This window comes from Sylvia atricapilla, chromosome 3, assembly GCF_009819655.1.
Source record: "Sylvia atricapilla isolate bSylAtr1 chromosome 3, bSylAtr1.pri, whole genome shotgun sequence".
Taxonomy (NCBI): Eukaryota; Metazoa; Chordata; class Aves; order Passeriformes; family Sylviidae; genus Sylvia; species Sylvia atricapilla.
In genome coordinates this window covers 43,836,855-43,849,862 of record NC_089142.1, presented here as the reverse complement: position 1 = coordinate 43,849,862, position 13,008 = coordinate 43,836,855, and the positions used below count along the sequence as shown (strand labels likewise).

Sequence of the window (13,008 nt, the reverse complement as noted above, 5' to 3'; positions counted from 1 at the left end):
CTAAATTTGAAATTGTTCTCTAGGGGAATAAATGCCTTTCAGTGTAACTACACAGAAACCTATCAGCTTAACACCTGTTTGTCTTTAACTACATAATTGAAGGTCATTTGAGTTTGCCATAGCACAGGCAGGACTGCTTCACCCTTGGTAGCAGTATTTTGTCACTGCTGAAGCTGCATGACTGCAAAATACACATTTTTATCTGTGATTTGGTTCTCAAATTGAATTATTATTTATCCAAAGAAAATTAAATGAATCAGTCATTCAGGAAGTTGTTTCTTCATTCATAGTGAGAGAACACTGGCCACTGGCCACACTGTTTTGTTAATAAGCATGAAAGATATAAAAAACAGACAATAAAATCCTGGCCATAGCTCTCTACTTCATGCAGTATAGACTATATGACAGCTCAAGCAATCCTAAATGTGAATCCACATGAACATTCTAAATATAAACAGGAATCTAAGAAAGCTATTGTCCCTTCACTTGCAAACAAACTCAAGGCTACCAAATGCTCCTACTTAGCTTCAATTAGCAAAACTGGAAAATGTAACCAGTGATGTAACGCATTATTTGAGAAAAGGAGTAAGCTGAGTTTTAGGAAATAGAAATAGTGTATTTTGTAGATCTGACATCTAGAAATTATTTCTGAGAGCTTTTTAGTATTTAATAATGAGTTATCAAATGTCTATTTGCCAAAATACTGAAAGAGAAACAGCTCATCTTCGACTTAATGACAGAAATGTTTTGCACATTAAATAGCACAGGACTAGAAAAGTGAAGAATCACACAGAATCACAGAATATTCTGAGTTAGAAGGGACCCACAAGGATAACTGAGTCCAACTTTTATGTGAATGTCTATAAGGGGATCAAACCCAAAAATAAAACACATACTCAAATTTGTATGATTTTTAATTTCTCATAGACCCAGTCACCCCCAGTGACTTAGTAAGCATACACAATTTGTATTTTGATAAGAGCACTCTGAAATCTCCCTTTCATTGTTACATAACTGACATTTTTGGTTGTTCCAATCAGAAGCTTACAATAAACAAAACTATAGATTCCAGATGGCCTTGCAAAGGGAAAGAAAATGGAAATCTGTACAGAACCAGAAGTACATCTGAATCAACATCAGAAGTATTTGATGAGAAAGAAATATTGTTATAGAAGGTTGCCTCTCTTTTGCAAAGAAAATGATGTAGTGAAAGAAGTATTTTTACCTTATAATTTGGGCAATACAACATTTACTCATTAAGTAATACTATCAAGCAAGTGATCTTAAGCATTTTTTAATATCCTGCTGTTTTACCATCACTACTTATGGAAGTCAAACAAAATAAAAGAGAGGCAAAGTTGCGCTGTACCTCAAGAACAGTTGCTGTGAAGTACAGGAAGAGGCAAGATGAAGATTTGTTAAACAATCCTGGAAGAAGATGAAAAGGGAAAACCAGGGCATATTATGATAGCAGTTTATTATAGACTAGCTTCTTGGGTGAAGAGAAGTCATGTATTTTGATCATGCAAGGGAAGCATCCCAAAGAACAGAACCTGATGGCTTTAATTACTTCTGGAAATTAATTTTTTTTCTGTTGGAAAAAAAATACAGGAAGGAGACAGTCCAACAAGTTCTTGGAATATGCTGGGGACAGCTTTTTCTTTAGAAGGTAAAGAAAACCATTAAGGGAGTGGCTATTTTAGATCTTCTGCTGACTGAGTAGGGTATGAACTGGCTGAGAGTGAAGGCAATCTAGATGAAAGTGAACACCATCACTCCATCATAATCACTATAAAAAAGGAAAGAAGAAAAATCAAATTACTTTTTTTCCCCAGAAAACAAAACCAAAATTTTATGTGCTCCAGAGACTCCAGAGATAAGCAAGGTTTTGTAGGAAGATTGTTTAATTAACAAAAGAATGTAGGAGAGCTTGTCTTAGTCATTGCTGGAGTCAGTTCTTAATTACCCAAGGTAAAGGGAATAATATGAATTAGGCAAAAACAGAGGATAAAACAAATTAGTCTGGGTACATTATTCTGCAAGACTCTACTCAGTACCTTTGAAAGGTTTAGGAACAGATTTCCATAGAAAGAACAGCAACAGAGAGGAGCCTGATGTAAACAGCTTTGCTGTTTGTTTTGTAATGCACCCTTTTCCACCACTCTCCCACAAGAAAAACTGAGGGAAGGCAGGGCTTTCTTAAATCCCAATCCCCATAAACCATCTGTCATCAGCAGGTGACTGTGTTATTACAAACATTAGGAGATTATCCCAATACAAAAGAAAATGCTGAATCCACACACACACACACACCCCCCCAGGCGATTTCCTGGATTTTTACGATTTATCTAACAATCACACTTTTGCATTATATATCAAAGTATAAAATTATGTGGCCTAGTCTCACTCCCTTCCAGAAGCTTCATTTAAAAGGTTGTAAGTGTTCTTAGTAGAAATGGATTGATTCCAGGTTAGAGAAATGACACCCCAACAATTTAATTTAGCTGTAGGTATGAACAAATTATCCTATTTGCTTTTCTAGAAGTCCTTGCAAGAAGCTAATATACAAGGCAGCAATAGGGTGAAAAGCAATTTTTTCTATTGGAAAGCCTGTGTCCCAGCTAGCCATACTACAACAGAATGTCATCCCAACACAGTAATGTGCCATTCTGCTGTTTTGTGAAGAACTTAAATCTTTTTGTAGGATGTTTCAATAGTAGCAAGAGAACTAAGGTCCTGAATGAGACCAAAGGGGTATTTGGGGTATGGGTTATCTGTGTATTCAGCTAAAGACCAATGAGTCTTTCCAAATGCAGAAATTAGTAGACGAAATTTGCTGGCTTGAGAAGAATGAAAAATAAATGTGTTTGTTTTAAAGACAGAATATTTTAAGCCTTCATCAAATATATTTAGATGAATGTTAGTTCTACAACCAAGAAGAAAGCAACTTTTTCAATTACTGGCCTGCTGAGTACTTTTGTTAATGTGGAAAAATAGTATTTCTCTCTCTCCACGGAAAGATTACAATAAAGACAAGAACGGCATTGCACAACTTTGTCTGCAATCTGAAATTAAGTTCTCACATTAGAACAGGAGTAATTAGCATTTTCCCTAGCTTGCTTCCATGCAGTAATACTGCTGCCAAGCAAATGAGTAACACTACATGAGCTAAATGAACAGTAGAAACAAACATGTAGCCATTCTTCCTTCTCTGGGAAAAAAACTTAAAGGGAAAACAGTATGAGTTAAGTGGGGAACTGCAGAAAAGTAGGTGCTGTTCCTTTATTATTATGGCTTACATATTTTTTATGAACAAAAGGAAAAAGCCATATGGTTTGTGGGAGCATGTGGAAGATCTCCTCGAGCCATTTTCTTTTTTGTCTGTTCATGCCAGCTACAGTCATTACGTACCTTCCTTATTTCCGTACCTGTTATTAATTTGAAAGTTTTCCAGTACTTCAAACACAGGCCTTTTAAAGGAAGATTACAATTATATAAACACACACATTTCGTTTTCTCCTACCTTTCTGAGTGCTGCTGGTAATGAGGCAGTAGACATTGATATCGCTGGGAGGGCGTAAGAGTGGGGGCAGACTACTGACAGTGTTTGGTTCTCCTGGACAGTGCAGCGTCTGCCCGACACATCATAGTACCTGCAAGGAGAGGAAACACTGTTTAGTTAATGCATCCTAGCAAAAGAAAAAACCCTGAGACAGTATTTGCTGTATTTCTGACAAAACACTAGCATATTTTCTCCTGTTGCAGTGGTTTCAGGCCTCTGGTACTTCCAAAGTTTACTGCTTCATCTAAACTACTTGCTCCTCTTCTTAGACATTTCACCTGCTTTAGCTCTCTGAAACTAACCTGTCAGCTTTTTTCCTGATAGTAAAACAACCAAAATCCAAATACAATACTCAGCAGCATAACCACATCAGAGCCACAAGACAGAAAAAATTAGTCTTATCTCCTGTCACTCCACCTCTTCAGAGACAGCAGATTACAACATTTGGGGCTTATTGTTCCACATTACATCACATGTTCCATTCACTTTCCTTCTAGAAGATGTCTCAGTAAAGAATCAGTTGAATTTTCAGAACAAATCACCTATTGGGAAGAGGCTGTCCCAATAAAAGTGTATACATTCCTTAATTTTAAGCAAGTCAGTCCTAAAACTCAACCTAATTTTGCTTATCTTTATTCCGCAGTGTCAAATTTCAAATTCTAAATCCAAAGGATGTCAAAAAACTCACTTTGTTTTTTCTCTCTCTAAAGAGAAAAATAAAATAGTGAAAACTGACCAAGTTACAAAATCTCTTCCATTTCACTGAATAAATCGAAGTAGCAAGAATCCAGAATTCTCTGAAGATACAATTCTATTAAAAGGTTGATAAACATAACAGTTTATATAATTTTGTCCTTTTATCCAATTCAACAATTGGATAGAATGCCGCTTTTTAGGAATGGTATGTATTTTGATATATTTATTTTAAAATTGGGCTGAATTTTTCACAGGGTGATAGGACAATTCAGGTTGGAAGGGAGCCCAGGAGGTCTCTGGTCCAATGTCCTGCCTGAAGCGGGGTCAGCTATGGGAACACACCAGGTTGCTCAGGGCTTTACTCAACCAACTCCTGAAAATCTGCACAGGCAGAGGCATAACAATCTCTCTGGACAACAGTGAAAATATTTTCTCTTACATCTAACCTGAATCTCTCCTTTATCAACTTTTCACTGTTGCCTTGTTTTCCCACCATGCACCGCTGTGAAAAGTCTGTGTTTGTCTCCATCACCACCCAAAGCTGCCTCCTCTCCAAAACTGAGCAAGCCCCAGTTCTCCATCCTCTCTTCACAGGGCAAGTGGAACCCCACAGGCAACCATCATACTGGTGGCCATCCAATGAACTCACCCCAGTTTGAAACATTGAGAGATCTCTAGGCAGAAAAAATATCCTCATCAAATATTTTATTTTCATAGAAAAAGAAAAGTCTCAAAATGTTCTTGTTTTGTTTTGTCCTCGAAATATGCGTATTTTCCATTTCGGCTGGAACAAAACTACCTTTTTCCCACAGGCCTCTTTTCCAGACTCATCATATTGTCCCAAATCCAGCTCTGTTTGTACAGCTTTATTTGCAAATTCAGTTTTATAACTGACTTTCATATAGAGTTTTCAAAGAGTGAATAAGTGAGCAGAAAAGCCTCAGGCATACTTATAAAGTTGTTCAGTTTATTGCATAATTGTGGTGAAAATGTTTTGACTTTTTAACACATATCCCAATAAGCAAGTGCAATTATTTTGTTTATTTACCTATTTCTAAGGAAGAAACTGCATCACCCTTAATAGCTGGTTACCTTCCCCAGGACATAGCTGACTTTGAGCTGTCCATCTTGATTTTCATGTTCTGCCTCCACTGATAGAGCTTGCTTTTGGGGTGGCTCCACACACATTGCATGCAAGAAAATCCAAAAGTCACATTGAAAAGCTGCTCAGGTAGTGCTGGAAGATCCTGTGGCACCCTACCCTGTCTACAGTCGATACCACTGCAGGGAGTTACAGCAGGCTGGGGACTGTCAACTCCGCAACTCAGAGCAATGGAACAAGTGATATGACATGGGCAGGAGACCGGGAAGGTGTTTGGATAAGAAGTCAGGGTGAGGAGGAGGAAAATAATGGCACACCAAGGGAAGTGGATGGAAGAGCTTTCAAATGACACTCTGCAAGAGGCCACCATTCGCCATGGTGCTGCTGGGCTGGTGACAAGCATCTGCAGCCCAAGTGATATACAATGAACAGGTGTCAGAGAATAACACAGCACCCATCCCAAATGGCAAAAGGAAGCTAGAGGAAGCTCTGGAAGCAAACACTTTCTAGGTAGGAAGATAGGATATTTCACCAGGATATCCTCTGTCCTGTTGCAGAAGGGGGCTGTGCTGGTTTCCAGGCAAGCCAGCAACATCCACCTGGGAAGCACCTGCTGGCTCCCTTCCAGCAGTGAAGGCTGGCCCTCCTTGGGGACATCCTCACACCCTTCCCCACATGCCCGCTCCTGATGGCCATCAGTCCCTGAGACAGCGTTAGACCTCAGGGCACTGGCATGTCTGCGGTGTGGTAGCCAGAAAGCTGCTGCTTTCAGAATATAGAGAAGCAGCACTGATTCTTTCAGCCCCACTTTTTTAAAGGACACAATTTCACACCAAAAACTGGAGCTGACAGAAGCAGCCTGGGAGGTTTCAACCCAAAGATGTTGCATTGGAACATGCAACAGGCCAGCTCCAGATTTCCAAACAGGTGAGAAAAGATACTCTGAATTTCCTCACAGTTTGAGGTCTATCCTCACAACAATCTGCTGACGAGGTGAGCTCACCAGAGCCTCCGACTTTTCCTTTATGGCACTGGGCAGTTTTCCAGGGAAATGCTGCAGTACGCTTCCCGCCTGAAGGCATGGGCACGCACACAAGCTCCTGAGGGTAAGACAGGGTGTGAAGGCACAGGGCTGCACCACCTCTGCCTCAACTGCCCAGCCAAATTCTCTCCTTCCAGCCCAGATGCAGAGCAGCTCACCCCAATGCATGGCGGAGAAACTCACTGTGGGGCAAGGGCAGGTGGGGGGACAGTCACCGTAGAGAAACTGAGGCACTGTCAACCCACACCCTTGCTTTTCTCACCCAGGCATGTTTGTGTAACCATACCCACTTGCTCAGAGCCCAGAGGCTCTGGGGGGAGAAGGTACTTGCAACACACTGAGCATGTTATGAAACCCTCCCAGAGATTTTGCTCAGCAGTAACTACAACAGCCCCATGTTACCTATGCTGTATCCAGCACACATCCTAATCATACCCCCATACCTGCTATCATGAAGAAAATTAACTGTGTGCCGGCCAAAACCAGCACACATATTTTCATAGAGCTATTAGTTACAGAAATAACTAATTTTACAGTGAAGCAAAGGAAAAACAAGAAGGAGGCCATGGAAATTAGCAAGCTTTTGGAGTGAGCATGAAGTGCAAAAAGGAGGAAGGAGAAATTCTATAGGTATGTGCATCTTCTCTTTACCTGATTTACAGCAGAACTACTGACTGGAAAAGGAAACCATCAGATGGGAATTGACCTGGCAGTGCTCTCTTTATGCTGCAGACCACACAGTTTGGCCCCATCACTCTTACCTGTCTATCCCTTAATCCTTAGTAGCAACACAATGTTATCTTATTAATTATCTTAACATATTGACTTGAAATATGACAGTTAAAAAATTTTTGAGGAGAACTGGCCTGTATACAAAAATATATAAAGACAATGTAGGACCAATGAGCAAACAACTCACTAACAAAAAGAAGAAAAGAGTGGGTTGCCATACATTTTAACCCAACAGTGCTCACTAAAGTAGCACCCTTATAAATTTTACAGACATGGCTTCCCTCATAATCCATCATATTCAGCCCTGAGATCCATCTCCCATCTGCTGTTTTTCAGAGCAGTCTTCAGTCTGCAACAAGTAGATAGCTCTTGCCTATTAATTCCCACTTTTCAATCAACACAGTATGAGATCAGTTTTTAAGAGAGAGCATGCATGAGCAAGAACAACTTGATTACAATGGAAAGATATTTCGTTTGTTTATTCAGATTCTCTACCCTGTCTTCCCCCTCTCACATCAAATCAAGACTACAATTTTTCCCTGGGAGCAGCAGATACCAATTTGATCAGCAAAATGACTGACTAAAGATTTACTGCAAAACACACAACAATATGAAAAGCAGTAAGGGATGTTTCTCTGGTTCATCCATCACCTCGTGAATATGATAGATGCACCTATGCTGACAAACAATTTACCTCCCTGGTTCATCCCCTGGTCCTGGTGCCCTTATCAGCCGTACCGCACATGCATCACCGTGTGCTTGGACTCTCTTCTGAAGGAGATCGACTACTTCTCTCCATGGAAAAGCCAAGGCACAGCTCTGTGGATGGACTGCCCTGAGGATGTCACAGCAAGGATGGGACTAGACCAATAGTGGCTTCTCCTGCCCTCCACCATCCCAACCAGCCTCTTGTCCTCAGACAGCCTCTGTGTGCCCCACACCCTACAGCATGCAGCATACTTTTGGCATAATGCTATGAAAACACCAGTCTTGCAGGCAGCAAAGCAACCTTCACATTACTTCAGACACTTTGAACTGAAGCCACAAAAATATAATTATGATCTTAGAGCCATGGGGGCATCGGACCCAGGTCAAATGTTAGGCGGCACAAACAGTTCACTCCAGAGGCGAAAGAGGTGTGGATACATCTGCAAGGATCACTCCTTCGGGCAGATCCTTTAGCAGTGCAGACTGTTTTAAACACGGGTTTTTTAATTGTGCATTATTTGAGTTGCTGTCGTTACAGCCTTAATATAATTTTGAGCATTTCAAACAGTCTGCTCTGGGCTGAAGTTTTCCATACAAAGCTACTGCTTGTTATTCTTTCTGTCATCTTTTCCACAGAACCAGTATGTGGACTCCCTGAGCAGTGTGCAGCAAGCCACCTGCCACATCTGTATCACTTCTTCTCACTGCCTCAGCAGTCCCATTTCTGTGTCCTTGGTTAGAGGAGAGAAGAGCCAACTTCAGCTCTTATACGAAGTGGTTGTTACACCTCTTGCACATATCTACCTACTCACACAGAGTTTCAAGGGGTGGAAATCTGGAGCAGACACACAGGACTTTGAAGGGATGTATGCTTGGGGGACATGTACTGCATTTCCTTCTGTTACAGGAGTGACTGGATGTGTGTGTGTGATTCTTATAGGAAAACCGAGCATTTAAAACTTTTCCCAGGCCTTAGGACTGATGAATGGCTCTGAGCTCCTCCTTGGGCATGGCACTGAGAAGTGATGGAGAAGCATGCACCCTCTTGTGCCAGCACCCTGCCATCTAATGGCCAGGCTTCAGATTCACAGGTGAATCAAATTTGGCCTTTCTGCCTCTACCGTTCTAGATCCCAGAGATAGAAAAGTCTGTTTAAACTACCTTAGGTCACATCTTGTCAGCACAAAAGTATTCCTACTGGCTTACTTCAAGGTGTTTTGTCATACATGTTAATAACAGAGTTAATACCTCACCTAAAAGTACCCTTTGTTATAGTTACTCCACTCTGCCTTACTAATTCAGCCTAAATAATTCCTTCCTTTGTTTGGCAAATTCACGCCATTTAAATACTTGCAGGCTTCAGCTGTATCTCTCACTCACAGTCATTATTCAGCATCATCCTCCTTTTTGTAAAGGAATTCCCATGTTCTTCTCTCTGTTTCCTTCTGGGAAGACCTCTCCAGTGAAGATGCGTCCAGAGCTGGACGCAATGTCCCTGCTCGACTCACACAAAAAACCAGGAAGAGCAGGTCTGCTGCCTCGTTGCTTTGTTCCACGATACATTAGTTCACACAAAGACTGCAGAGAGCTTTTCTGAGCCACTCTAATACCACAAACTTGTCGTACTTGTTGTCCACTTCCATTCCTACATATATTTGCTTTTTCTTTCTACCGCCTTCCCAGTACAATTTATTAATTTCAGGTTATTAAATGTATTTGTTTGCATTTGGCAGTTTGTTGAAGCTCTGAGCAACTGCCCATGAGATGAAATGGCTCCAAGCTTCTGTCTTTCCTGCACTTCAAACAGCATGAAGCTGGAAATACTACAGTCATTAGGCCTTCAAAACATGTTTTTCTGAGTGCTAACACAGACACACAGTGCTGCTCTGTAGCCAAATCTTCAATACAGTGAATCCAAGCAGCTTCTGGTTTCTTATTCCAAGTGATCTTCTTCCACTCTACAAAATCAAAAAGCCCCTCTGGCATAGAAATTATTGCAATTATTAACTATGTTTAAAGTTAACTTCTTTAGCACCTCTATTAACTAGGAAAAAAACCCAAAAAAGACACTTCAGAAAGATGGATTATAAAATCCAACAAGAAAGTTGAATTATAAGGTTTTCGGCTAGATAATCTGGAAAGTTAGTGAATAATGGAGTTAGCTGCCCAGAAACCTTGCCATTATATAACTAGTTAAAATATTCATGAATAGTAGCATAGAGCTTGATCTATACCAGGTTTGCTCCAGATAGTCATCATCCTTTCACTATTTTGCCTCCTGATGTTCTCAACTAAAGAACTAACTGTAATAGATTTAATTTTGTATCTTGTTGTCTTAAGTATCTTTGTATCTTAACTATCTTCACAGCAACTCACTTTTTCCCTTTTAATATCTACAAACCAGGTTATTATCATTCTGTTCATTGACGTTAATGACGTTAATATTATCATTGACGTTCCTATGAGATGCATCATAAACTTCAGTTAATGCCTACCACAAACAATCACCTCTCTCTAGTTGTATTTCTAGCCCTCATCTGCATAGGAAAAAACACAATCTAACAACAAACAAAAATTTGGTTTGGTACAAAATCACCATAACTTGTACTGATCCACTTTCTAAAATGTCATTTCAAAGGAGGAATGCATTTTGTCTTTTCATCACTTGGAGGCTATTCAAATTACTGAAGCACTCACTTTTTTAACTCTTTAATTTGAAGACCAATAACAAATTTTGTCAGTTACTACTTTTTGTGAAACTGAACTCCCTGTGCTGATATTGATACTTAAAAAAAAAAAAAAACCAAACTTAGTACAATATTAATATAAGAGGTACTCCTTTAAGGTTTGGTTTTTTTTTTTCCTTTGGGGGGGGGGGCTTTTTTCTATTTTTTTTTTAATTCATCACAAAAGCTCATTATTATCATCCAGCCACTGGGTGGCACCTCTGCATAGATGCCAGGTGTGCCCCAACAAACCCATGATGCCTTCAATAATCACTCCATTCCTCCCACAGCCAAGTGTTGACATTACATCAGCTTCATGTACACAGCCATGTTTGGGAGATTGCTAAAGCTGGTTACTAAAAATTGGCTTTTAAAATATTCCCAGAATTTTCTGCCGTGATTTTTCAACTCCTAACTTTAGGAAAAATGAATCTGTATAGAGAAACCTGTCAGGGGAAACTTGATTCCTTGAATATGTGTAAGCATGGACAACTTTTGATAGCATGTGAGATTGTTTTGACAGATGTGCCAGAGCAAATATATAATGAACTTTGTTGCTTCATAATAATATAAAACAAACCTTGTCTAATACTACAGTAGTATCCAGCAAGCCCAGGCAAAGTTAAATTCCAGTTTTGGGGGGTAATGGACTAATAAGATAACCTTGCCCCTAGGTCAGTTGTAACTACCTTGCACTGGACTATCTCAATGAGTGAAAAGCTCATCTTGATATTTATACTCTGGCCTAGCTTTAAAGCATTGTATAAACAATAATCATCACACTGAGTTACCTAACACAGGTAATATCTCATTTTATATAGCAAGAAGCTCAAAGAACCAGATGAAGCTGTTTGACTGAGAAGACAAAAAGCCAGCATCACTCATTTCTTTAAACACATGATGCTCGTCTTCCTTTGTTCATATTGACTCACCATGACTTGAGGAACAGAAACATCACATTACTGCATCATTTTCCTGCTTTCTGTAGCTACACTGGGAGATACAGAATGGTGTTTACAAATCCAGGGACATGCAAATGCTTTTGAACATACAGACTCACACTTGCAGCATTTCCCCACCTGCTCTTTTATGTGAGTTTTAGCATTTTGGTTCAAAGTGATAGTTGAAACGAAGTCAGCGAAGTTTGTGCTCTTTAAAGTTTGTTGTGAGCATTTAGTAATCTGCCTTGGACTAAACTTCCACTTTAGTGAAAACAAAGTGGAACTCAGAATAAGTCCAGTTCATCTGGACAATTCTAAATACAGTGTAATTCCGGCAACAAGTAGGAAAGTCTTTAATTCTTGGGAAGAACATTTCTGCCCACAAGAAGAGATAGAACAGGTTTGCATACAGCAAAATAAGCCTCTCGAGTTCCCACTGTCCAAAGGCAGGAAAGGCCATGCAGGATGGCTACAGAGGCAGCAGGGAGGGAGGGATGCACCGTTACACACACAGGTTGTATGTTGGGGACCTGTCACTTGTCACAGGGAAACAAGTGACCACAGCATCAGGCTGCGGCTGGGGACCGCTGCTCACAGGAAGGTCCCGCCCAGCAAAAGATCCCAGAAGCCTTTCAGCAGTCTCATGCTCTCCCCTGCTCCAGCCTCTCCTGCACCCACTGAGCCAGTGAGGAGACCCTGTGCAGGTCCCTGAGCCCAGCATGAGGGTGAGCCCCTGGCAGCACAGCCTGAGAGCGAAGGGCCAAATGAATGAGATGCAACCAGGGCTTGTGAGGTTTGGCTGGTGCTGCATAAACTCATCCATTTATCTATGCATCAAAATCTTCATAAACCACACCCTACAATTTCAGCAAAGGAACTCACCTAAAATGAGCTGATTTCACGAGCTAAATTAGCCCACTGTCTAGAACAAAGACAAGCATCTAGTGTGGTACCAGCCATTCCACATTTGCATCAATTATGCTGAGCCCAACTGAAACTCAGACTTTTGGCAACAAGGCACTGAGCCACCTTTTGCTCACAAAATAATACAGCGGCTTACATTCAATGGAGATTTGTGATTACAAATTGCATTAATTATTATGTCACTTCTGAATATCAACAACCTAAATACCTAGGTAACCTACAGTCACAAGAATGCTGCAGAAAAAAGCAATCATATTTTTTTTTTAAGTGGTACTAGAAAGGCACCAATTAAGAATGCAGACATAGCTTTGAAAATTCAGCTTTGAAAACTGGCCATTAAAATTTTACTGAGTTTTAAGAAGAAAGAAAGAACAATTTAATAAAATGATTGAACAACTTTTTGATGTCAAGAATGGAAAACTGAATTGAAATGACAAATTTGGTAAGAAATAGCAGGAAAACATAGAGTTATATTTAGATAAGTCAGCTTGTGCAATATGAGATGTTTTGTTGCTTATAATTTCAGGCTTTAAGTAATTGTAACTTTATTGCAAAAGCTATCACTATGGATTTTC

At 40.1% G+C, this 13,008-nt stretch overlaps 1 protein-coding gene across 1 annotated transcript in view; it reads right to left on the bottom strand.

Moving 5' to 3' along the window:
* The window catches only part of CRYBG1 (crystallin beta-gamma domain containing 1), a 97,198-nt gene that overhangs the window by 62,012 nt on the left and 22,178 nt on the right, over positions 1–13,008 (bottom strand). Inside the window, exon 2 of the mRNA XM_066315204.1 lies at positions 3,524–3,653. Coding sequence (XP_066171301.1) covers positions 3,524–3,653 — 130 coding nt within the window. The remainder of the gene's footprint in view (positions 1–3,523; positions 3,654–13,008) is intronic.